Here is a 27,209-nt window from a genome sequence, read left to right as displayed (position 1 = left end):
ATCCTATGAATAAGAAAGAAAAGATGCTCTCCTGCCCTCAATTATGTGCTTCAGACATAAAGATTTATATCAGCTTCTTTGGCATTATTTTTTTTAAAGCCAATGCTAATAAAATCCTGCTGTTATTTTTCCACACTGAAACTAAATGAGTGCATTCCTGTGCTTCCTCCGTCTGAATGTTATCCTCGAGGCTGACCTCACCCTTCACCACACATGTTAAATCCCATTTAGATTCCCAAACCAGCCTTGAGAACTATTTTAAAATTCAAATTCAACAAAACTAAAATAATTTAGATTTTATTTCAATATTCCCAATCATCAATCATGGTTAAAACATGCCTGTCAGAATGACTAGAAACGCTCAAATTGATTAGAATCCTGAATTCTGTGGACTCTGCACCAGCTCCCAATTAAATATTGCACTGAATGCAAATACGCCTTCATATAAATCACAGAATGGCCTTGCCTATACAGTAAATGATATGCACCTCTAGTCCCTGAAAAGCCCCTATGCACTCTAAGGTCCCATATTATTGATCCATTTGCAGTTCTAGAAGATTAACAGAAATTAAACCTTCCTCCCACTGAGCTCCTTTTTGTGAAAGTCTGTCTTCACAGGGTGCAGACTTTTGTGCAGACTTTTCCAGTGGCCTTTAAATTATATATAAAAAAAAGTTAATTGCATTCTCCAGTTTCTATGGCCACCGTTCCCCCCCCCCCACACACACACACACACACACACACATACACACAAGCATAGGCGTGATGTAATTTGTTTTGTCTGGGCTCTATGTTATTTTCCATTTACTCAATTAGTCATTAGTTGAGATTTGTTTAACAGACGGCTGGTGATGTTCTCCATCCTTCTCATACGCCTACGAAAGTGTGATGTAATACAGACATGCAAAGCCGTCTATACAAGGTCACTGATAACTCCATCCACTACTGTACTTGCAAGGAAAATTATTCTCTATAAATTAGTATTTTTACAGCAAAGTGTGTACAGACTGCAATTGATTATATCTCTCTCACTTATTTTGAGTTTGTTGAACGGGTTAAGGTGGGAAAACTTCATTGTTATTGTTGATATTAGTCCAAAGTGTGTGTATCCACAACTCAATCACAGATAGAGCTGGGTTTCGATTCAAATTTCAAGAATCGATTCGATTCCGATTTTTAAGTTTCAGAATCGATTTTTTCCGATTTTCTCAGATTCCATCCGATTTTGATCCGATTTCGATTCGATCCGGGGGTTAATGTTATTAAAAATGAAAAATGTATTTGAACCGTTTCGGCTAACGTCACCATCACTGTCCGACGCCATGATTGTTTTCGAGTTATTTTTAGACCGAGCTCGCCTGCGTGAATTTAGTGATGCGGCGGGGGTAAAAGTTCACTGAGGGAAATGTAGAAAATTATTTTAATTTAAAAAAAAAAGTCTGTTTATGTCTTGTGTTCTCAAGTATGTCTTGTATCACTCGGTGGTTTATTGTATTGTCTCACATTAAAAGGAAAAAAAAAATCGATCTTTGGACGTACGAATCGATAATCGGTCATTAATATGCGAATCGATTAAAAATCGGAAAATCGATTTTTTTCAACACAGCTCTACTCACAGACTGTATAAGAAGAGGACCTCATCATCATGACGTCACCCATTTGTCTGTGGAAAAACACTTTTGAAGCCTCGAGTTCAGCATTTTGGCCGCCGCCCTCTTGGATTTTTTGCAACCATTGAAGGAAGTGACCATATTTGGACTTGAAGAAGGCTTGAAACTAGAGATTGAAACCATAAACCATAAATGTTTATAATGTTTACTGGGATAATAAATCAAGTGAGAACTAGGGTAACATTCTCATAGACTTCCATGCAATCTGGCTTCTTTTTTTACAACCTGAGGATTCGCCCCCTGATGGCCAGCAGAGAGAATGCAAGTTTAAGGTACTGTAGCATTGGCCTCACTGCTGAACAGCACAGCGGACAGTCTCATTTGGCATTGTAAGCCCATGCAATGATAAATGGACGAACAATGGCTTTGCTATATATACGTTCCAGTAAGCCAGCAGTGTGTCAGCATGCACAATAGCAGGACTCTGAAACCAAAGCAGCTCCATGAAATTAGCAGAAGTAGCTTTTCAGGAAAGATGGATTCAGCAAAACACATCAAACAATGAAGGCTATGAGAACACAAACTGATCCAGAAGAGTTTGTTTCTATATAAAGACAACTGAGACAACTGAGACATCTACATGACATCCTGCCACCATACATATACATATCTTGTCAAAGAAATAATAAAATTATTAGGTCATGTATAGCTCATATCCAAACAAGCAATTACAGCATGCTTTACAAGGCAGAGATACAAAAAGAACAAAGGCTAGAATACAACGCCAGACGCATTTCTGCAGATGATTACAAACAGTTATAAATAAATCCAAACATGGTCGACAAACTACATAAAGCCTACAGATCCCATCTAGCAGGATGCAACTATTTCTATGACTTCCTGTAAATTCTTTAGGTACGTTCACGCCAAATGCAAAGCAAAACAAGAGACAGCATTAGCCTTTATATTCTCCTTCGTTGACATTTAAAAGCTACTTGAATTTGTACTGAGGATATATACATGATGTTTTTTGTCTATTTATTTATGGGTTTGTTTTCCAACAATTCTAAACAGTTTAATCTATCCAAAGGAAAGGATACAATGAGGTGGTTTTTTTGTACCTAATATTTAGTTTGTGTTCTGTATCACATGAAATTTCTGACTGATCAGAATTAAGATTTTAGTTTAATATAGCCATTTTATTTATTTGACATTCAGCTTTATAATGTTCTACAGTGTTTGTGTGATGTTGAACTTCAGAGAGAAAATAAAGAATGTTTAATATATTCGGTCTCTGTAATAATGTGTGGTTTTATCGTGGAGCTCCGGGAGACCACAGACCAATACGACATGTTTTCTCTCCATTACTGATTCGGCGACGACGGGACAAGAACCTCAACTTGGCTTTCGCATCACATCGTCAGGCGAATTTCTCAAGTTGGATTATTTCAACTCGCCGTCATTTGCAGCATCAAATTTGCAATGACTTTATATGCAATAGCGCAGCGTGATATATTCCCTTTGCATTTGATGTGAACACACGTTTAGCCTTACAGCAAAAAAGGTGCACGGTAGCTTTAATCATATTGCAGCCCAATCGCTGACATATCCAGCATGTCAAGTTGTTTCTCTTTGACGTATTTTTGCATCACACTTAGTATTTAAAGATTCATTTTCAAAGATCATTTCTGCTTTGTTTGATGGGAGAGAGAGACAGACTGTTGCTTCAGCAAGGACTCAGGCTTTAATGGTGTTCTCCCTCTACTCAGTGAGCTGCCGGGCTGCCCTAAGGACAGTTTTTCTCCACCTCTGTGTTCATGTTATTACTGAAAACCTGGGAAAAAAGCAGTACAAGATCCCAGAATGCTGCGTAGACTGAATTAAGAGACACATTTGCAGAGTCAACAAGTTTCAATTTCACTAAAGTGAAAAAAAAGACTACAGATGCTCAGTAAACTTTTTATCTCAGTGTGGTCCTGTCATAATCCTGACATGGGATTTTCATTTTAGTTTTTCTCAACTTCCCAGCTTCTTCAACACGAAACACCTCAGCTGTGATAGCGAAACGGCTCTTCTCTAAATTTGACATGGCTTTGTATAGAACGGAGTACTTCCAATTAATTATGTTCATTTGGCATAGCAGGTGTGTGATGGTCTGTAATTATGCCTACAATGAAAACCAGCAGGTATCTGGCGCTCTCAAAAATCAAACATTCACTGTTACCTTCACACCAAACAGTCAATAGTTTCTAGTGATTTTATAAATACACATATTTTTAAAAAACTCACAAATCTATCAAAGAAGAGAAAGGATGTCACGGATGTCCTATTATTGGTTGAAATTGGTTGGTACTAGTTGATGTAAGCACATCAGATTTTGTTATATAAAATACATTTAATATTTACATATTGTTGAAATGGTGCACAGTATAAAAGGTGAAAGATGTGTTTTTCCATTTCAGCACTGTTAGACCCTCCAGTCTCTCATGCATGTCCCCGGCAACTCTCATTCCCCAACAGGTTGCCACTCATGTCTCGTGCTTCACAGAATGGGGCCTATTCTGAGGTAATAACTTTGCCTACAGCTACCACAGGCGCTGAGGAAGCAGACAGTTAATACAGGCAATCTACATTTAAGAGCACTGCTAACATTTACCTGTCATGTCTGCTGTATGTCACAGTCGCTGCACGAACACTGGGGGAAATGGAGTCTAAAAAAAGGAGGTGTGTTTTTATTATTAAACTACCAGTGCATGTTGATGTCAGTGCAGCTGAACATAATTAGATATCTTAATGTTACATATAGTTGATCATCATTTTAAAAATGTAAGCTAAAACATGCAGTATAAAAGGCAGACGTACTACCAATAACCAGCTCCAAACAATAAATAATAACCCAGACAAACTGAACCCAATCCAAATTGTGACATTGCTCTACTACAATCAATAACCACACCTGCGATGCTGATCAGCAAACCCACAGCAAAGCGGCTGCAAACGCCACACACACACACACACACACACACACACACACACACACACACACACACACACACACACACACACACACACACACACACACACACACACACACTTTACACTTCATGAACAGAAGCGGAATGAGTTTAAAATAATTGCTTACTTCGTCTTCTGGAGGATCCAGGTGGGCGTCTGTTGCAGTAGTAGCCCATCTTCTTCTTCAGGGTCCCCCATTACAGTCCGCAGCTCACTGGTGGTACCGGACATCTGTGTGTGTGGCACAAACTTTCCACCTGTCACTTAAACCGGGGATTTAGGCTCTCGTGTCCCCTCGCGCGAGTATCTGGCTGGTCAACTCCGAACTCTCGCGTGCCTCCAAAGTAGCTAGTTTAGTGCGGACGGGGTCGTCAGCTCATATGCTAATGACCGGGGACGTTAGCTCAGATGCTAATGACCGGGGACGTTAGCTCAGATGCTAATGACCGGTGACGTTAGCTCAGATGCTAACGACCACGGACGTTAGCTCAGATACCAACGACATTAGCGAAGATGCAAACGTCCGCATTGTACTTTTGTCTAGTCATGGTTTTAAGAAAGTAAAAAAACAACTTAACTAACGTTAGTTCTAGCCGCAGAGCTAACTCGACACCTTAGCAGAACATATTAAACACCTAGCTAACGCTGGGGATGAATGACTACGATCTTTTATGTTCCGCCAAAAACAAAGATGGCAGCGAGTATCTGGAGCTCCCGGCTCAACTTGTAGGTGAACATTACACCTAAGCAGATTTTATCATTATTATTATTATGAAGTGAATAATGAAAGACAATCAATTATTATAGCTTATTTAATGAGATATTTTATTTATAATTATGTGATTATATTTATAATAAATAATGTCTAAATATTTTCCGTTCTAAATGAGCAAACGGGTCACTTCCGGCTTCTCGACAAAATCACGTCTATCTGAATTTTCATTTTAGATGCAGATTTTCATGATTGATGATGATCCCCCCCCCCCCCCCCCCCCCCCAAAGTTGTCCTTGGGTGTATACGTCCTTATCTCCTTGAAACAACAGCTCCATACGTCATATCTGTAAAAATCTAAATTAAATTAATTATCAAATTAATTATAAAAAGTATGGCGAGGCAGCTTTCTGCTGTAATGCACAGATGGATTGGAACAACTCCCAGCACATGTCACTTTTACTGTTTTTCAATATTTACTGTACTTGTCTTATGACTTTGTATCTTAAAAACTGTTTTTGGCATCATTAACATGTTTTACTACGAGTATTAGTCCTAATGTATGCCTTTATTTATCTTAGTTTGTGTGTTCCATGCTTTCTCACTCTGTTCTCTGTTTTAATGCCTGTTGGTTTGTTTTGTAAAGCACTTTTAGCAGCATTTTTGTTATGACAAGTGCTATAAATATTGTTTATTATTCTCTTTATGATTACAATAGCTGAGCCATTTCTTATGTTGCCAAATTCAAACCATCAAGCCAGAGAGCCACGGAATATCGGTACTTGGCAACATTTGCCTGCATAAAGGTGGTGGACCTACATTCTAGAACTAATTGGTCGATTAAGATCTGCCATCGTAGATATATATTCATATATATATTCATATCCTGCCTTGGTAGAAATATGTTGATATATCTGCGTTCCTTGGAATAATGTGTATTTATGTTAGGTTAGGTATATATTGTCATCATATATTGCACTAACAGGTAATTACTAGAATATACATACTCACTTGAGTCCTTGTGAATAAAAACATTTACAATAATGTGACTCACAAAAAATGCATTTCAGCAAGGTTATCAAATAAAATGCACTTACTCTAATGAACGATATATAGGCGTGTTGTCACACACATACCGTGTTGGTGCAAAGAGTATAAGGCCAATTATTTTTTTGCAAAATCGTTCTGTGCATGACGGCAAACAAAGCTGATGTAAGTAATGGTTTGTGTGATTTGCTCTGAGTCCTGATCATTTAGCTGCCTGAGCTCCATCAGCATGTTTCCCTGCAAATTAAATGTGTCCACTCTCTGACAAAACGTTAAAAGGATGGAAAACGAACGGCAGAAAAATAACACTGGAAAAAGCTGCCCGCTGTGAGGAATGACTCTTGCAATAACCGGCTGGCGATGTCGACACATTGCTTTTCTCATTTGTACGTTTTCATTGTAGCACGCTGGTCAATGCAACTGTTGCGCAACAGCACAATTAGTCACAGGCTGCAGGAGTTATAATGCACTTCGATTTATCATTCATGCAATTATGCGTTTTTTGCCTACCTTTTATTAATGATGCACGTGCCTTTTCAACAGCATATTATAATTAGCCATGCTCCGTAAAACAAACAGTGCTTATCTATAATTGTATTTGTTATCTGTGACTCCGTAACAGTCCCTTTGTACAAAACGCATTACGATACAGAACTCAATTTTTGACATGAAATTACAGGATAAGTTCATTTGCAAAACTTCATATACACAACCAAACATCATCACCTGTCACACCGCGGTGTATCATCTTCTTTATTTTTCATTTAATATCTATGGGCTGCCATTTATACTGCAATTTCAAACTCATCAATCTGTGTCGTATCCAATGGCTTAGCTGTAGCATGCCAAACACCGGCATTATTCTGTCAACAACCTGTCAGTGCAGAGGGGGAAACAGGCAGATTGTGCAGGTGAGACTTTTTTCCTGCAGCAAAGGCCTCATATGAGTTACATGCCTGAGAGAACGGGGGTGCGTTTGGATTTTTAAATAGGCGGGAAAGGAAATATTGTGTTGTCAAAGGCTTGCTTCCAGGGAAACAAACATCAAACGTAAGCATGTCACTGTGTGACAATGTACCTCCTGAGGGGGGGGGGGCTTTAAACTTTAATAACTCGGGAATTACTGACTTGGTTTTGACAAGGAGTGCTCTGTTTGAAAAAGTGCGACTCAAAATAGGCAAGAATGTTCCTAATCAAATTCAAGGTTGAAATTCAGCTGGATTCATTTACTGACCAAAAATAACTCTCTCTCTCTCTCAGCTGCTGTGTTTTCTCTGTCATAGAAATGTATTCCTGCTCTCCAGGGTGGATAAGAAGAATCATATCTGTATGCATCTTGCAAGAATATCTGAAATCAGTTTGATGCGCCCTCCTCTGAATTAATGGCCTAGATAGAGACATGCTGAGGCTCATGCTAGCTGAGTCCACAAGCATTGGGTCTGCACACGGCAGCCGGAAGCACGGCGCTACAACAAAAACGCCTCGGTTGCTCAGTCTCACGTAAACCAAGTGTGAGCCACGCCGAGCCCTTTAAGGGCAATTATGAGGGGCAGATTATTTGGGGGGGTAGTAGCTGTCCCCAGGTGTTCTGATCATTCCAAGCTTATTCTCCACCCCCACGATGCTCAACTGTGGAGATTATGCTCAGAGTGAAAGCTCTTCCCCTGGTGGAGGGAAGGGAGAAAAAAAAAAGACGTCCAAACAAGGCACAAACACGCTAAGTATGTGTAGCCAATCAGCTTTCTGCTTTGCTTGAGCATGCCGTCCCTCTGGGCCCGCTGATCCAGGCAAAGAAAAGTCCTCTTTTTTTTGGCCCTCAGGGACCAGTAATACCTGCATGATGAGCACCGGCAGCTGCAGCAGCTGCAGCAACCACACCACCACCACCACCACCACCACCACCACCGCCCTCGGAGCGCCGCACACAGAGAACACACGAGGCCGAGAGCAGCCGGCGTGAAACACACGGAAGCTCTTTGCAGCCACCTGCTGTGCTCCATGCAACACAGCAAAATGCCCCGATGGAGACATGGTATCATATGAAAAAAAAAACCTATTCACGTGCATGTGCTGCTGATAATGTGCATAATTAATGAGCTATATAATTGTTTATTGAATTAGTAACACTTTGGGCGAATAATGTCTTTCCCTGGAAATAACTATCATTTCGTAGTCAGTAAAAGGCAAATAGAGACAAGATCAGACTGTTGACTTAGTCATGTTGAGTTTATAAGAAATGCTCTATTACACACAACTAAATAGGTATTCATTATTAAACTATAATTTGACACGTCACACATTCCTGGAACAATGTTTGCAAGTCTGCTGTGCTTTCTATTTCTACGTCTATTGAAACGTACCAAATGATCACACAGTGAATTAGATTCATATCAACTTTTTTAGGAGATGACGGGGAAACTGGATAGAATAAAGAGTTATTATTGGATGGTATCTGGCGGGCAGAGCAGACTGCAGGGTGTCGCATTGTGCTTGGAAATACAAAAACAAAAGCCTTCAAGGGTGTAAAAGTGCTTGTGTGAAGGGTTCATCGCGTGGCCTGCACTTGTGCATGAATAACGGGTCAAATGTCTCCTTTTATAGGGACTTAATTGGGTATACAAAGGTCAAAGATCCTGATTTTGCATTGTGAACGCAGACTTTTAACGCCACCTCGGAGCTGCTGTTTTAAATTACAGCCGCTTCATTAAGCGGTGCTTGTCATGGATGATTTGCATTCTGCACATCAAATCAGCCGTCTCAAGGAGAGAACAGCGTCGCAGCGGCTTGGCGGATGATCTGGGATCCATTCTCCACGCTTTCCCATTACGACTGGGACGGTTGTCTTTTGTGATTACTATTTAGCACACGCAACAATTAGCAGTGAGGTCGCTCTCCTGTGTTTTCGTTTTCATGCAGAATGCCGTTCACATACAGCAGTAAATCAGTCCATGGTTTAGGTACATTTTGCAATTAATCTTTGAGTAAGACCAAAAGTCAAAGTCTCAAAGACATTTATACTACTTTAGTGAACATTCACAATGTCAACAGATAGCTTTATCCTATAAAAGGTATTTTAATATCAATAAAATGCATAATTTATCTTTGTATTTAAGATAATAGTTTTTTTTCTATTTCTTTTTGGTTGATCTGTTCATATTTTGCTGATTTGCAATGTCTTTTAACATTGACCAGGTATATTATAGAATATCACACATCCTGCATCAGGCATATTGTCCTCTCATTCCCTGAAATCCAACCCCCTTGACTTGGGTTCATACACTGTATTTTGAGCTTTACCTTCCCTTCACTCCAATGTCAAAGCTCCAGAAATAAAGAAAACCTCAAAACACATAATTTCTCCCATCAATCTTTCTGTTAATTAAGATTCATCAGTGCTAATCCATTATGGTAATTTTGTCATTGAAATGCTGGAATAGGAGATTAGTGTGTGGACATCCCAGCTCTACGAAAAAAAGCACAGGAGGAGGAGGAGGAGCAGGAAAGGATGTTTGTCTTGTTAAAGGATCTGGATCGCCACACATTAACATTTACACACCAATATCAAAAAAACAAACAACAAAAAGCCTGACCACAAGTCAGATTTTAAGTTAAATATGGACCATAAATATCCAGGCTTCATCATCTGTATTCTGATAATACAGCTGCTTCACCTGCTGCTGACAAGTTCACAAAGGCCACATTTGATCCTTTCTCTCCAGGACTAATGAAGGCCGGTGGCGCCGGCTGCATGCCTCACAGGAGAAACTGCAGGTGGTTATATAACCTAACCTGGAAACAAAGCAGCTGAATGATGGAGAAGCATACGATATTCATTCAACCGCACCTTTTCCCCTGGATTTAAACCACAACACTAACGCGAGCATAATCATGCCTTCAATATGTGACAAATATCGAGAGCAAGCCTTCTACTTAACTGCCTCCGTGTGCAGCGAGCTCGCTGATTGACTCTCGCTGCACTCCAACAACTCCACAGCAAGAATATCTTGTCAGTATGTATTCCACCTTCTCAGCACGTGACTGATGAACAACTATTATAATCATCTCGATTCACGCTAGGACACTTTGCCTCTTCGTTAGATAATTAAGCTCATTTAGACACTCTTGATAAACACAGAGGATGTGTGAGCGTAGTCCTCTCAACACCACAGACTTTTGTTTAATTTGAGCTCGGTGTGCAAGATTGTGAGATTACATATCGTCTCATCAGTGTGGTTTAGTACAATTGTTAAGACATGTACAGCAGGAATACAATAAATAAGTACATTGGAGTGTAGGTTAACACGGCCAGATAGGGTGAAGAACAAGACTCCTTCAGTTCAGTGAGTGTTAGAAATGTATTTAGTAGTTTCTTTTAGTCTGTATTTCTGTTGTCGTTATTCCCACCAGGTATCCATCCTCCGTACACGTACTCTCTGCTTATAGTGGTATTCTTTCAGGTGCTTTTTCAAGGCGTTTGGAATGGGAAGCATGTTAATGCCATCGTAGGTGGTGCAGCTGCTGATGACCGCTCGGCAGATGTGTTGCAGGGTGAAAGGCTGTGAGCGATGGATGGGGTTGGACAGCAGGGGCTCGAAAAACATGCAGGAGTTGGGGTCCTTGTAGTGCTCCAGCAGTCCCGTGACCGTGGGAGCGTGGAAGACGCTGGGGTCGTGCACGTCGAAGCTGAAGTTGTGGTTCCACTGTTCGATGCGGGCGTGTAGCGAGCGGCCGTAGCGGCGGAAGCTGACGGAGAAGAGGTAGTCTTCCTGGGCAGAGTCACGCAGGAGGAAGGTGCCTTCGGGCTTTCCCTCCAGCAGCGTCTCCGCCTCGTAGCGGTCCATCACCCCCCAGTAACACGGGAGGTTGGTGATCTGCAGCAGGTCGGGAACCAAACAGTGAATATAGTCGATCTGAGTGTGAATGCGGTAGCCATCCTGAGATTTGGGATCCTCAGGCGAGGGAGGAAGAACGGCTGTAGAGGGCTCGTTGCTCGCTGTGACCTCTGGTTCGACCACAGGGTCGGGGATAGGATCACAGGGGAGGACAGAGGATGAGGCTGAGGCCGAGGCAGAGGCCGAGGCTGAGGCCGAAGCCACGACTTCATCCAGAGTGTCCAAACAGCTCTGCAGAAGGAGCTGGTGCTGCTGCTGTGTCTGGAGAAGAAGAAGCTGCTGCTGCTGCTGCTGCTGCTGCTGCTGCTGCTGCTGCTGCTGAGCGGACGCTCGGTCGACCCCGGCTAACTCGTTCATACCATGAGCCAGCTTCGGGCCGTGCTTGTACAGAGGATTAATCTGGGCCGTCACCTCAAACGTGTGGATCTCTGCGTTGGGCGGCGGCTCAACGCCCTGCTCGATGCTGATGCGCCGGCGCTCTCTCAACCTGTCGTCCACGTCCTCCACAACAGGAGCCACGGCTGCAGCGGGGGCGCTGCACACGACTGCGGAGTCGAGCGTGGGAGGCTGGGTGATGGGGGCTGTGTGTTGCTTAATGAGATACCACTTCTGAGCCAGCTCTGATCCTGCAGGGAAAGGGCAGTCATCCAGCATCAACTCACTGAGATGGATCTTTCGCCTGGAGGAGGCGCAGGCCGCGGATGAGGACAGAGCCTGTGGAGATGGCGGTGGTACCGCCGCGTTGTGTGTCTTTATCGGGAAACACTGCCCCATGGCATCTTGGATTTTTTGCCGCAGAGTGCGGCTGCTGTTCGACCCTCTGCCCTCAGCTTCACTGGGAGCAGACATCTCCGTAGCAGAACTCACTGTTCCAAGTCCCGGTCTGGCTGTTACCCGTTCTTGTCCGAGTAAGGCAGCAGCTTCCAAACTCTGCCATCTCCAACTCTCCTTCAGAGGAGAGGAGGAAGATTGATCCCTGCTTTCCAGGTCACTCAACAGCTCTCCATACTCAAAGCCGTCGCTGACGGGCCTCTCAGCTGCGGGTTCATGGGAAGCGAGGCCTTTTTTCTTCCCCTTTCTCCCTTTCCGTCCACTGCCTGCATCTCGTCTCTCCTCTGACCGGCTCTGTCTCACCTTCGGACGGGCCCCCCTCTCTCGATCTTTCCCTCGTGTCCCCGACTCCTTCGGTAATGACATAATGGATTACGTAACAAAGCAACAGTTGTGCCGCTCCAGGGCGTTGCCAATGGATGACTTGTGATTGCAGTTATCTCTCGGCGGTACGTTTCCCATCCACATCCGTTGTTTGAGACATCATCGTCCCTGCATTCCGGCTTTTGGAGAGTTAAACCTGCAAAACAGAATAACAGTTCCGCTTAAAGCCTGCAATTAACTTTATGAGATAGATTATTGTCATATTACAAGTGAAACAGCTTTCTGAAACTGATGCAATCTAACTCAACAGCCCTGCTGGAAATTGTATCTTCATGAAGGTCATAACTTTCGGTTTTTGGTATTGAACCGTTACAAAAAGGCGTAAAGCTGCAACTGATGCTTATTATCATTTAATCTGCTGGTTATATTCTCAATTAACCAGTAAAGACTCCCACTTGAAAAGCTGGGCCCAGTTTTTGTGGTTTATGCATAGAAAAAGTAGATTAAACTTAATTGTCACTCTGGAGTCTGTTTGTGTCGTGGTTGAATTGCCCATTACACTAAGAAGTGTTGAGTGTATAGATACTTTGAGTCTATGAGATGAGCAGAGTTCACGCACAAACTGTGAATTATTGGAACGTATTGGGAGCTAAAAGAAGCAAACAACACAGGCTTCCAGTCTGATTAATCACATCGCTGTGTGAGCCTCAGGAATAAGAACAAAAACAACAAGAACATGGAAAAAAATATAATGATGAGAAGAAAGAAAATATAATAAGAAGAATTAAAAGAATGGGAACAATAAGTAATATTCAGAAATAAGAAAAATAATGAAACAAATGAAAATAGTGAGAATATTAAGAAATAATGAGAATAACACGAATGAAAATAATAAGAAGTAATAATAACAACAAGAGGAAGAATGATAAGAAGAGGAAGCAGCTGTCTGTAAAGTTGTCCCTGCCTGCTTATTATCTTATTTTAGCTTTAATAATAGAATATACTCCCGGTTTCATAGCATATCTTGTCTAAACCACAGCTGACAAACAGGGAGACAGATGCTTGACGTCACCTGAAAGTACGTTACTTTAACGTTAAAGCGAGTTTAACTTTTCCATCCGCCGATTGTTATCAGAAAGCAGATATGGTTCGTTATCGTTAGCTACAAGGTTTCTGACTGTAGTTTAAAATAAAATAACATGACGAGAACACTAACATGACAGTCCTAATCCCCCTATTCAAAGCCAACATCCTCTGTTTGCCTTGGAAAAACAACGAAAGCTCTGTCCTCTTGTCAAAACAACGTAAACTAATATTGAAACTAGCTTCTCAACTTTTCCCATACAAGCTAACATTAGCCGGCGTTAAATACATGATGAATATCACATTTTAAAAGGCAAATCGACGACTTCAAATCACCTTTTTTACAATGAAAAAACATCAAGTTAACGTTAGCTACCGAGCTAAAAAAAAACAACATTAGCACGTAGCGTTAGCCGTTTCTGCTAGGTAGGCTAAGTTAGCAGCTAACGCTTAGCTACGTGCTAACTTCTCTCCGCGGTCGGGAGGAAAGGTTAAATTGTATTTAAAGGAGACTTGTATCCGGCGCTAAACACGGCACAGCCTTTGGAACATACTTACGGGTATGTTTATGAAGTTTCCCGGTGAAATAGCTCCCGTTTCTTCTCAGGTAAACTAATGGCGTTAGCAACAAAACAAAAAAAAAACAACAAAAAAAATGCGGCTAGCTCACGTTAGCTTGATAAACGAAAGGCTAAAGCCGCCCAACCCGGAAATAAAACGCAATTGCGAGCGAATAAGGGACGTCAGAACGTAAAGGGGGCGTCACATGTAAAAAAAATATTTAAATAAAAAAATGAAAATGTGCTAACACAGTTCATATAATACACACAAGAACCACAAAGTGAAGTTGCAAAAGAACTGAACCTCTTTATTTGGACTGTCAACGATCCGGTGGATGCTGCACTTCAGACCATTCACACATTAGTGACAGTTAAAAAAAAAAAAAAAAAAACTAGAGTAAGCATGGGATGCAAAAAAAAAAAAGGTTCATAAAATATTAGAAAATGTCCAGGGGGAGTCATTAGAATTAAATATAAATTGTACAAGACAAATATATAAGCAATGATGGAAGCCTACAGCTGGCAGCATTAATTGAACAATTAAAGCCTGGCAGGGACATTTATTAACACGGTCTTGGTTGTAGACGTGTCCACGGTGACACAAGGCTCTGTACCTCCTCGTGGATGATGCTCGGTATGTGAAATTCACCAGGCTGAACTCATTTCAGCCTCTCTGGAATGTAAACATGGAGTAAACAGATTCCATGGCCTCTTGTTAGTGTTCAGTTTACTCAAATCACATCATTTGTGGCTCAGATAAGCATCGTCATCCCCCCCCACCCACCCACCCACACCCACCCACCCTCACCCCACATCTTCATTATGCACTTGCACTGTACCTCTGTGTCTATTCGTAGTAATATGTAGGCCGTCCAAAGCTACAGAGGCTATGAGAAGGACAATCTGAGCCATATGTAACATAACAGACAAGATATACAGTATAGTGAATGTTTAAAAAAAAGAAAAAAAGAGGGGTGAGTCGTTTAAAAAGTCGTCAGCATTGTTAACTCACTGAAAGTCCTTGAAGCGGGCATGAGTGTGATGCTTTTAGCAAGTCAGATCTATCCAAGAGCCTGCTCTGAAGAAATCCATGACTACTCAAGACCATTGAATCAACATTGAGGATCGCTGGAGCTGTGCATTTTCAGGCACCATATGCACTGTTGCTTGAACAGGACATGAAAGCCAAACAGTTCAATCACAAGGCCGGGGAGGGGGGGAAGCAGAATTCACCGCGTGACCAGAGAAGCAGGCGTTACATGCCTCAACCTACTGAGACTCACGCAGAGTCCATGGATTCAGGGTTTTGTGTTCAGGATCAACCCAGCCAGCTCATGTGAGAGAAGGCGTCAAGTTCTTTAATGTGTTACACAGTGAGACAATGAAGTATGCATGACATCACATCACATGACATGGGGCGTTATCCCAGAGAGATGTAAACAGTGACAGTTAGGCGGTAAAAACATACAACATCAGTTGCTCTCTAGCCGTCCGGAGGGGGGAGGGAGGGGGGGGACCAATCGACAACCGTGTCCTCTATCTACAACAGTGCTGTATTAGTGTGGCAAAACATGCGATTATAGAAAATAAGCATAAGTTATCAATATCAAGGGAGAGTAAAAAATACAATTGGGGAAAAAAAATCTGTAAATATCCGTATTTACTAGACAGACCTCCTACGGCTGTGCTGAAATAAAAATGAGAAAGGTTATCCCTGCCTTTATGATGCAACCAAAGAGTGATCCAAAAAGTTAAGACCATATTACACACACACACACACGCACACACACACACACGCACACACACATGCACCTCCGCTCTGCCACATTCAAAAGACAGAGGCCTGTATAAGACAAAGTTTCTGACTCAACACTGACACCACATGATAATGTTTTCGGGCTCCGAGACAGAAAAACACATCGAGACAAAAAAAATATGGACACTGTCAAGCACCTTGGGAGAAAAGTATGAATCATCAAATCATCACGTTGGCCGATTGTGGAGGAGAGGGCACGGCGAGGGCGAGGCGCTGCGCTCCAGAGCATTTATTACAAGATCAAGCTTCGTTCCCCACACAGCCAATCACAAAAGGGAGGCCAGCGGCTCGAGATGGGCTTCATTTAGTTTTCTCACCCGGCATTAGAGTGAAAATTGAAAACACTCTACCCTCCTCCTCCTCCTCTTTTATCAATTCAATATCAAATCAGCTCCCGGGCAGTCCAAACCTCAGCAGCCCTTATTCAGCCCTCTGGGTGTTCCTCGGCACAAAATGAGATTCATCATCATTTATGTAGTAGGGCATAAAATAACACATAACTGCAGCTGGCATCAATTATTAGCACTGCTGTTCCTCTTTAAAGAAAAAAGTATACCATTCTGTTGAGTTTGACTACAAATATCCTTCTCAAATCCACACAAACCCTTCTCTTTGGCTTTGTTAGACACTTAGAGGAGGACAGTCCCTTCGGTTTTGTGTTCGGGGGGAAATAACAGGTTGAATTGCAAGCTTTTCGAGCCACAAAAACACGTCCTCGAGAGAGAGGATGAAAAAAAAAGAGAAAAGAACCAAGAAAAGCCATCTCAGCTTCAACCAACACAAACCCTCACTAGCACTGGTTATCGAACAATTAGGGTGGCGAGGAAGCGTTGTTGTATCTGCGTGTCAATACCGGCGAGCTCATCCTCAGGGACCACTTACAGTTTGGTGGCAGACATCATTTAATAAAAGTGCCTTTTTTCCTTCTGGCTAGACATTTTTCTAGTCTGAATCTACACATCATGTGGTGCAGGGGAGGGGGGGGGGGGGGCGTGGCTGTCAAGTGTGTTCTGGAAAGATGCCTTGCTCCAAGGCAGGAGGAAAAAAGAAGAGTAACTCATAGGGCTGAACCCCTTTTTAAGACAGCACCAATCCACCGTTTTTCTCTCAGACTATGGCAAACTGAGCCTCTGCACGTCATGTCACAGTCCTGCAGGTGACACGGAGCAGTTTTTTCCTTTATCCTGCAATATAATAATCATCTGTATTCCATTTTAATAAACTTAGTTGTATATAATAAAGTACAAAAATATTAGAGAACATATACACAGTTTTTTTGTCATTTTGTAGTGACTGCTTTGCCTGGTTTTCTTAAGTATACATATATCTTTGTGCTGGGTGATGAGGAACTGAACAGGCCTCAACTGAAGTGTATTTTTTTCTCTCTCACTCTCTTCTTTTCATATTGTTGATGTCCGGTCTGTTCCATCTGGGGAAGAAGATTGGAAAAGACATTTACAACCATAAAATACACAGCACCATTCACATTTCACTCTTAACGGGGTACTTAAATGTTGGAGAATTCCACTCCCTTTTCTTCCGAGGGGGCTGAAGAAAAAGTTTGTCGATGCCATTTTTGCATTCACTGCATTTCTTTTTAATGGTACGTCAGACATTTATTACTTATCTTTTACAGCATATCTTATATTTATTAGATATTGTTCTGGATAAATAGCAGCTCCTTCCACACATAAAAATACACCTCACTGCTGAATCAAAAGTACATACGATATCCTTTATTCGCCCTGGAGAGGAGGAGGGGCTTATCTCGACGTAGACAGCAACAACGTTTCACCAATCATGGCTGAAATAACCACTAGTGCTGCTTCATAAGAGACACATCGGCTGGTTTACTACAGCAGTATGAACCCTAAACAACTGTGTTATTGTGATTTAATCAAAATAAACTGATCAAAAGGTTGCTGAAGTAACTCAATAATTATGTCAGTTTGTAAAAAGTGTTGAGTCATGCTTTCTGTCTGCAAGACCACAAGATAACTAGTTTTAAACCGCTGGTTTTCTGAATGGAGTCTGGTTGATGGGTGCTAGGCTACGCTAACATTGTAGCTGCTCCATCAACACTCCAAATAAGGTCATCTAGACATAAATACAGCAGAGACCTTGTTGTTTGGACCACAGACAGTCTCTGGTTCCTCCACATAGTCTGGTCTGGTCTCTGGACTAATGTGAGCTACTATCTAGACCTCTGGGGGACCACAGACAGTCTCTGGTTCCTCTACATAGTCTGGTCTGGTCTCTGGACTAACGTGAGCTACTATCTAGACCTCCGGGGGACCACAGACAGTCTCTGGTTCCTCCACATAGTCTGGTCTGGTCTCTGGACTAATGTGAGCTACTATCTAGACCTCTGGGGGACCACAGACAGTCTCTGGTTCCTCCACATAGTCTGGTCTCTGGACTAATGTGGTCTACTATCTAGACCTCTGGGGGACCACAGACAGTCTCTGGTTTCTCCACATAGTCTGGTCTGGTCTCTGGACTAATGTGGGCTACTATCTAGACCTCTGGGGGACCACAGACAGTCTCTGGTTCCTCCACATAGTCTGGTCTGGTCTCTGGACTAACGTGAGCTACTATCTAGACCTCTGGGGGACCACAGACAGTCTCTGGTTCCTCCACATAGTCTGGTCTGGTCTCTGGACTAATGTGAGCTACTATCTAGACCTCTGGGGGACCACAGACAGTCTCTGGTTCCTCCACATAGTCTGGTCTGGTCCCTGGACTAATGTGAGCTACTATCTAGACCTCTGGGGGACCACAGACAGTCTCTGGTTCCTCCACATAGTCTGGTCTGGTCTCTGGACTAATGTGAGCTACTATCTAGACCTCTGGGGGACCACAGACAGTCTCTGGTTCCTCCACATGGTCTGGTCTGGTCTCTGGACTAATGTGAGCTACTATCTAGACCTCTGGGGGACCACAGACTGCTACAATATGTTTTTTCTGATTGTTATACAGCAGTAAACGTATCGTCTCTGAGAAAGGAAGGGAAATAGTTTAAACGCCCCGACTTCCATCTAATTTACATTTAAATAAATCTCACCTCAGGGACACACTCAGGATGTGTTTGACACCACGATGCAAATTGTGTCATTCGAGTACACCATATGATGCACTGAAGTCTCTCTCTCTCTGCAAGGAGGACCCCGACTGGGACTTATTGTATTGTATATTGTATAATTTAGAGGTTATTAAAAATTAACACACAAGTATAACTATTTAAATATGGCTTATAAAAGTCATCAGACTTCTCTGTTTGCATAAGCGTGAATAAATGCAATAAGTGCATCGCCCTCCCTGATGTTCAGTGAATCCATTTCTGTCACGGGTTAATGATTAACACGTAATAAAGAGTCTGGTTGGTGGTCTAGTGTGAAAACGTACCCCCTAAGGCATGCTCCGTCATACTGAGGCACAGTGACTCCAGCGTGGGGTTGATCTCCAGGTCGGCACCTGGAACTTGGCATTCTGGGGGAATGAGTAAAAAAAAAACATGCTTTGCTTTATCTGGTTACCGGGGGGATATCCAGTTGAATTGAAAGCAACTGCAGTGAGAGTCCTGTAAAAGATAATCCTCAAAATATGCTTAAAATACGTCGGAATCAATTTTTTTTTACTACATTTTGTAAAGTAAATTAATAATATTTAAAAAAATGAAATGAAAAAAAGTATTTATGTATCCTTGTATTAAAAACAAAAAAGAAAACTACTTCACAACTTGGACAATATTCACCATTATCTCGATAATGGAGATCAAACATGTTTTTTATGGTGATCTGTGATAAGATCCTAACTTATCCCTGGTATGAACTGAAGTAGCTGCAGACACAGAATGCTCCATCATGGAAACGTCCTCGTTGACTGCTGAACAAATGACAGGAAAGATTAATCTACAATCCTCATGCGTGACATCTGGGACGCGGGACAAGGCATCCGAAATAAAAGTTATGCTAATTGTACGAGATGACAGATTGTTTACGGCAACAAGCCACGAAGCCGTCTTGTCATTTCGTCCTTGGCAGAGACGGAGAGCATCCAACCAAATTACCAAGTTTTCCCTTTTTTAACATTTCTTTTCTACAAAAGTTGTGTTTCGTATCGCCATCAGAGCCAAATCTGCAACGCCCAATTAATTTCTATTCCACCAACCATTTCCAATTTAGACAACAACAAAAAAAGTATTTTACTTTAGAAATTAAAAAAAAGTTCTCAGCTGCGTTCACACAAAACTCCAATTAACGCAGCTCGTTTTGACGGTGTGATGGTGTCTCTCACTGCAGCATTAACACCTAACGACAAACTGACGGTGAAAGTCGTTTTCATCCCTCGTGGCGGGCGTTCAGCTCTGCATTCCTAGTTATGTGCCGTCTCCACCGTCCCTGGTTTAAACTCACTGTCCACATTCAAACGAAGGGGACAAAAACTAATGTTTGAAGGTGCTGAACCAGAAACCACAATGACAATTTAAATAAAGGTCACACATTAACATGATGTTTCAGGGTAATGCTCTTCTTCCGACAAGACGACAACAAATAAGAAGACTAGTAATGACGACTGAGACGCCTTTTTGTTTTTTAGAATACATACACTCTGGTCACATGACATTCTCGCTCCACCTACTTCACCCTTTTTGTCCAAAGATGTCACGTTGACAAATCAAGCAGTAAAGCGACTCTTTACGGGATTTACGGTGCTGGAAATCCATTTCATTGTTTGGACTCCGTTTAGTTTAGTCAGTGAGGCTTACTGCTAAAGTACGGCGACTTCCTCATCGCCTTCATCGCAGCGTGCAGGCTTTGGTTGCTTAGCAACGGCAGGGAAGCAAACAGCAGCGCAACATCGCACGCATGAAAAGTGGCAATTCTCATGATTTTTGAACGATTAGACTGACAGGTCTGGTAAGGGTTTTTGGCAAAAACAAGGCCCAACACAGACACACACACCAGAGATTAAAGAGGAATAAAAGAGGCCGGAGCTGGTACGATACCTTGCTGCTGGAACATGAGCATCGTCTGTGGGGAGGTGTGGACCGGGAGGGAGTGGGTCCGCTGCACAGAGCTGCGACTCTGGCTTGGCATGCTGTTGCTGCCGCCAGGGTTGGCAAACCACAGGTTCTACAGAGGAAAACACACACTCTCATTACGCACACGCCACTCATCCCGGGAGGCTGACGTGGTTTGTGCTTATCTCACACCCAAGGCACCACGCAGAAACTCTTCAAGCTAGGATAATAAAATAAATTCATATCAAAAAGTGAATCCTGATTAACCTGCCAAAGTCTCACTTGTTTTATGACTCCTTGGGCAGGTGATCATGCGGGTCAATGCCTTCAGATATCGTTAATGGGACAATAAAAACTCACAACACAGACTTGTGCTGAAAAGTTTTGCATCACAAAATGCTGTGTAGTCTGCTTTCAGCATAAGCAAACATTTTTATCCACATGGAAAACCACACAAACTGGTGTTACAAGGCTCATCCGGTGCCGGGGATACTGACTTGTCTACCCTGGCCCGCCAGCGCAGGATTAGTGAGTGTGTGGCGTGGAGATGCTCCCCCGATCCCGCCGGGACTCAGAAGGCCGATGCGTCCGGCCGGGAGTCCGCGAGGAGGCATCTGGAACTGCCTTTGCCCCCGCCGCCCTACAACTCCACTCACAGAGCCTGCTGTGGGGAGGGAGTTGGACCCATAGGTCCAGCTGGAGTACAAATACAACAGAAACAAACAGAAAGGATCATAAATCAGAGCGGTTATGAAAGGGTATTTGAATGAGGCGTGGAAGAGAAGGGGAAAGAGGATCAAAGTAAAAGTTAAGAGAGGAGAGACGGGGAGAATGTGACGTTCAGCCGGCCTGACATCTCCCCCCGCTGAAGAGGAGGATCAAAGGAAAGAGGGCCGGTGGAGTCTCACCCTTTCTGTCGGTACACAGGCATGTCCAGCATAGCTTTCCGAGGGAACAAGCGGAGCAGTTTGAGGACCTGCTGCTTCCAGGAGACCAGCCTTTTCTTGTGAGTTTCTGTGAAAGCCTGACACGGAGAAAGAGACAGCAGAGGCGTTGAAAAGGGTTTCAAAGAGCATTAACAGATCCTTCTGGAATCTGATTTTTAAAAAAGGAAAAAGGTCCAGCATCCACATCGCCCAAGCAACTTTTTCCCCAATTGTTGCTTATGATACAAAGCTTGCACATGTTGACATTTACATGTTTATACTTCGATGTTACATTGTTGGACAGAAAATGAAGAATTTCATTGTTCAGGGAAACACGTTTCTTTACTGTGCTTATGACAATTTGAAACTTGGATGATGAGAGAGCGCATGTGGCCGCTTATAGAGGTTTGAGATATTATATATTGTGCTGTAAGACTACATTTAGGTGCACTTACAACAATGCATGCATAGAAATGACTTAAATATATTCAACAAATGAAAAGCTGCAGGTTCTCACCTCATGTGTCAGACACTTCTCAATGAGCTGAAGGTAACAGCTGATATTCTCCTCGTCTGGCCTTGACACCAGCAGCTGTGTGCACACTGAAACAATATACATATATATTATATATTCATATCTGTTAAGAACACTGGCAGCTGAGATCACATCTGTGGATATGAGTGTAGGTGGATTTGGATAATTTATGAAGTAACTATGTGTGTTATGTTGAAATCTACATGGACATTATAGTATTTAAACACTGTTGTTATTATAACTAACTGATGATAAAAACAAAGCATCTCACCTTTACCCATGACACGGGTGAACTGTCCTGCAATGTCGCCGTCTGAGATGGGTGTGGCTGAGGAGTCTCCATCGCAGGGAGGTGGGTTCTGGGACTGGAAGCCCTCTGAGGCCGGCTCTTTGTCCGCTCCGGTTTTTGTGGTTTCTGACGGGGAGTTGGCAGCGTCGGCGGTGGTGGCTGCGTCCAGGGCGGTCTGTGCTGCACTGGGGGGGCTGAAGGCCTTGATGGGTGTGGTGATGATCTGCTGCAGCTCCTGGAGGGCGTTACGCAGGTTCCCCCCTTCCAAAATATCCTGCCGTGACACGACGACATCACTGTCAAACGCTGCGTACGCTCTCCGAGGTTATCGACAACACTGTTGCCCCATTTTTTTTTAAATCATGAGAAGAATACCATCCCGTTTGAATTACCTTTTCTAAAGACTTGAGCACGCTCTGCCTCTCTCGCAGTTTCTGGATACTCAAGGCGATCTTATGCCGCGCTCCTTTCGTGACGTTCTAAAAAGGAGAGAGAGAAAGTAACAAGATGCCACGAGAGACAAGTAATTTCTTGTGGGAACACTGTGCAATTTATACAGTTACTAAATAACAAACCTAATCACCATTTGTTTCATTAAAGCCAAGGGGCAGAGGCAAAATCGCACCATTTGTATGTGTGACTGGCTTGATATAACTGGGGGGTGCGTCGCTTAATTTCATGCCTCATTGAAAGCTGATGTATCATCAGGTTTGAGGACAGTAATGTTAACGATTGATAAGGAGGGTGGAGTAATCAAAGCCCAGCCCCAGTGTGTGTGAAAGGGAGGCTTAAAAACCTGTGACTCCAGGTGGTGCTCGGTGAGAATCATCATCTCCTCATAGGTCATCTGGGAGAAAAGCGATGCATATTTATGAAGGCGGAGACTCTTCAACCATGCGGGAACATCTAGAACAAATACACAAGGGGCAAAAAGTAATGTTACATTTAGATTATAAATATATAACATTTATTATATCACCACAGCTTTCAGCTATGTGTGGCTTTTTTTAAGTAAAAAAATACTGTGAGCACCCTCGGCTCAGTGAGGCAATGAACTCTGACCTTTCATGCCACTGCCATCCTCCTGGAAGGTGTTGCGAGAGGAGCCTTGCTCTTCTGTCTGCTCGCTGCCCGAGGAGGCCACGCTGCTCTGAGGGGAAAGGGGTGCGTGGTCCGTTAGGATGAAGCTCTGCCGGCCCCCTATGTCATCCTGGCAAACCCACTCAGAGCCACAAGCCTGGGGACTGGAAGGAATAACGGACATGGACTTCTTCAGAGGGCTGGGCTGCATCTGCCCACCCAGACCTGGTAAGAGAATTAATATATGACGATCAGCAGACTTAGGGAGTTGTTTGAAAGAAATGGTAACACTGTTAAAAATGAGGAGAATGATAAACGGTACCAGTGTTATTGCTGTTGATGGGAGAAGACATCCCGCCTGGGAAAGGCATGTGTCCGTTCTGGCCTGCCGGAGACGTGCTGGATGAGGGGGACTGGTCGTGCCAGGCGTGGCCGGGGTCCAGAGCCTCAGCAGAGCTGGGCCATTCATCTGAGCCCTGGCGTGGATGGTACGGGCTAGATGGGGCCCGGGGGGCGTAGCCGCCCGATAGGTGCTCCTCCAGGTGGTTAAGCCACATGGCCAGAGAGGTGCGGTCATCCAGTGTGGTGGCAGGGTGGATGAGCGCGTATGACAGCAGCTGCCTGCTTTCTTCCACAAACAGGCTACTCTCAATCGTGTGACTTAACACCTTCTGCAGCAGCTTCATGTACTCACATTTGGCCTCGCTGTTCCGCGGCTGCAGCAGAGGCAGATGGGACAGCAGCAAGGACACAACCTTCTCCTTTGGCTCCTGATGCCACTGGCTGACAATTGCTGATGACAAAAGGGCAAACAGAGCATTTCAACAGCAATTCATCTTTTATTGATGGTTTAATTAAGGCCTTCTTCAATTTAATAAAAACAATGCCCCAACTACCTGCATTGTTGGCCTCGGCTTCTAGGATGTGGATCTCTGTGCAGTCCGCCAGCCAGTGTTCAAGGCAGATGTGTAAAAAGCGAGCCTGGGTGCGGGACACCCTCTTCAGGAGGGACAACAGTGCCACCGTCTGTTCACACTCATTCCAGCCCTTGAACCAATCTGTGAGGATACCTACCTGGTCTCGGAACATCATGGCGCGTCTCCTCAGTAAGGAGAACAGGAATGTGTGGATGGGGAGGGAAGGGGAGGGGAGGGAGGGAGGGGTACTGGAAAGGCCGCTCTCTCTCTCTCAAAAGACACAGATAGGATCAGTCTCGCCCCGCACAGCGGGGTCGTGTTTGCAACAGTCCTGGGATCCCCTCAGACTGGACCGAGGGGCCCTCACATGGTTCAGGTGCGGTAAGGAACTGCAGACGGGGATGCTGTGTGGATTAGCGGCGAAGATCGTCTTATGAAGTGGAGCTTAAAAGTGTCAATCGTAGTCGGCGATGTCACAAAAGAGAAAAAGCTTTGTTTTTTTCACTCCGGCATGTTCAGGATCACATCATCCGTGCCCTATCAAAAACCACAAGTGAGAAAAAAACAACAGTCTGAGATGACAACTTAACTAATGTCTAAAGTCTTAAACAACACCATATTTACTCTGTATATATCAGTGTAATACATAATTGTACCTCTTTCACCATGACACCAACCACACAGATTACATACTAGACACGTCTTGTTTGGTCAGATATATTTTTCTGCTTTTAAGACTGAAAACAAGAGTCGTCATTTTCTTAAATGATGGAGATGAATCTTCGGCTTTAGTTTGTGAAGGACAACCTGTTTTTCCCCATAAAAATAGACTGTACATGTATTATATTTTATAATAAAGGAGTATCCAGACAAGTCTGTTATAACTGTGACTGTAGGGTGTTATGAAACTTCCTCACATCATATTGGATCCCAACAATCTTGCCCACAGTGTTTCAAGTTATAATCACACTGATAAAAAAGGGGGGTGAAGTAATCCACAAACACTATGCAGAAGATAAGAATCCAGGTCATTAACGCCAGAGAGAGAGAGAGAGAGAGAGAGAGAGAGAGAGAGAGAGAGACGCTTAAAATAAACTGCTATCCGACGACTAAGTGCTGTGTGTTCACAAACAGCAGCGAGGGGTAATTAGGTTTAAAAATCACAGGTTACATCCGCTACTCAAGTAAAGTAAAGACTGACTGACTGACTAAAGAGGGGATGCTTACGTCACAGTAGCACCTGTGACATCACCAGGCTAGCATCGATGTTTATATTAGAGGAATAAACTTGTGTTTTTATCATATGTTGTTGTGATTACTCCCCCCCCCCCCCCCTCCTCTATGAACCCGAAACACACCGGGCTAACGTTGCAACCCGGACCAACCTAGCATGATAGCTGCTAGTTTCAGTTAGCTCGGATGCTAACCCTGGAACAGTGCAGAGCTAATCTGCGTTAGCATTTAGCTCCTCCAGATTGTTTGTAAAACGCTCTTTACTATACAGAAACATCGCTACCTAACTGTTTAATCGTGGACTCGAGATTTTAATCCGACTATATCGACGCGATACAAAGGGCTCGACCAGCAGGTGTCGCCCTTTTTATGACAATCAAATGCTTCGAAACACAATTTTCACCCAAAACACACAATTGCTTCATAGTAGCTTCATAAAAAACTTAATTTAAACCCTCCCAAAATCGTCGGTTTGGTCTGCCCAGTAAGCGATGAGGGAGTCGGGATTTGTATTTTTGTTTTTTGTCGTTAATGCTGTTAAACTGCCCCCCTTCTTCTCCCGTTTTCGTCGCGTTACTTAATAATCTTAGCGGCGACGCTAAAACGCATTTTTAAACAAATAGACAGTAGCTAGTTAACTAGATGAATTGTGATAACAACAATAAAGAGACTTAAAAAAGGTTTTGTTGTTTACCTTTTGTCAGTTGTCACTGGTTAGCGAAGGCTAGGCTAAAGTGCTAACACATAGCTAGCTCGACGGGTTAGGGTAGGGGGCTAAGTGCTAGCGCTAGCTTCTTAGCCTAGCAAGTTTTTTTTTGCTAATAGATGCAATAACGTTAGCTTAGCTGAAAGAATTCGTAGATTTCGATCCCTTCGTACGAAGTATTTTCCTCCACGGGGTTATTCCGTTGCAGCGGCGAGCTGCCGTGTGTCCAGCGAGGCCATGGTAAAGAATGTATGTACAACAACAACAAAAATGCTTATTCCAGTGCAGAAAATAAAAAGAGTGTACGCCTGGAGAGAAATCTACTTCGATTTTGAGTTGACGCAAGACGTGAGCGCGACGTCATACGTCTGTCTGGTGCGTAAGGTTTAGCCACGCCCACTGTCTGGGTAAATGACACAGGAAGGCTTCCCACCCAGATAATGTAATAACACACGAGTCTGGAGCTTTATTCATGCGTATGAACTATTTATTTACAATAACAATAAAATTATCTACTTTTATCTTTATCTATATCTTACTAGAAGACCTAGAAAAAGATGAAAAATCTCCATTTGATGTCCCAAAGTCCTCGATTTTCCAGTAGTTTTTT

The 27,209-nt window shown here is 43.1% G+C and overlaps 2 protein-coding genes across 2 annotated transcripts; both read right to left on the bottom strand.

The window, feature by feature from the left end:
• Positions 1-9,877: 9,877 nt before the first annotated feature.
• Positions 9,878-14,221, bottom strand: socs9 (suppressor of cytokine signaling 9). The gene is made up of 2 exons (XM_084020071.1): positions 14,073-14,221; positions 9,878-12,627 (listed from the first exon to the last, which is right to left on the bottom strand). Exon 2 carries the CDS (start codon positions 12,471-12,473, stop codon positions 10,779-10,781), a length of 1,695 nt encoding a protein of 564 aa, XP_083876197.1. The 5' UTR covers positions 12,474-12,627; positions 14,073-14,221; the 3' UTR covers positions 9,878-10,778.
• A 140-nt stretch (positions 14,222-14,361) lies between these two features.
• Positions 14,362-26,923, bottom strand: samd4b (sterile alpha motif domain containing 4B). Its single transcript, XM_084020070.1, has 13 exons — positions 26,588-26,923; positions 24,640-25,197; positions 24,066-24,536; positions 23,726-23,968; positions 23,460-23,569; positions 23,056-23,142; positions 22,646-22,937; positions 22,357-22,442; positions 21,822-21,937; positions 21,411-21,609; positions 20,899-21,025; positions 19,296-19,379; positions 14,362-17,319 (listed from the first exon to the last, which is right to left on the bottom strand). Exons 2-13 carry the CDS (start codon positions 24,833-24,835, stop codon positions 17,291-17,293), a joined length of 2,040 nt encoding a protein of 679 aa, XP_083876196.1. The 5' UTR covers positions 24,836-25,197; positions 26,588-26,923; the 3' UTR covers positions 14,362-17,290.
• Between the last annotated feature and the right edge of the window lie 286 nt (positions 26,924-27,209).

The sequence above is a fragment of the Eutrigla gurnardus genome, assembly GCF_963514095.1.
Source record: "Eutrigla gurnardus genome assembly, chromosome: 10".
Taxonomy (NCBI): Eukaryota; Metazoa; Chordata; class Actinopteri; order Perciformes; family Triglidae; genus Eutrigla; species Eutrigla gurnardus.
Note: the sequence above shows the minus strand (reverse complement) of the source record. Positions and strands in the feature narration are given on the sequence as shown.

Excerpts from the sequence above, each read along its gene's own strand:
- socs9 (XM_084020071.1), bottom strand. The coding sequence starts at position 12,473 with ATGTCATTACCGAAGGAGTCGGGGACACGAGGGAAAGATCGAGAGAGG.
- samd4b (XM_084020070.1), bottom strand. The coding sequence starts at position 24,835 with ATGATGTTCCGAGACCAGGTAGGTATCCTCACAGATTGGTTCAAGGGC. Across the intron at positions 23,570-23,725 it reads GGATGGCAGTGGCATGAAAG|ATGTTCCCGCATGGTTGAAG; the intron begins GTCAGAGTTCAT and ends TATTTGTTCTAG. Across the intron at positions 19,380-20,898 it reads GCTCATGTTCCAGCAGCAAG|AATGCCAAGTTCCAGGTGCC; the intron begins GTATCGTACCAG and ends TCATTCCCCCAG.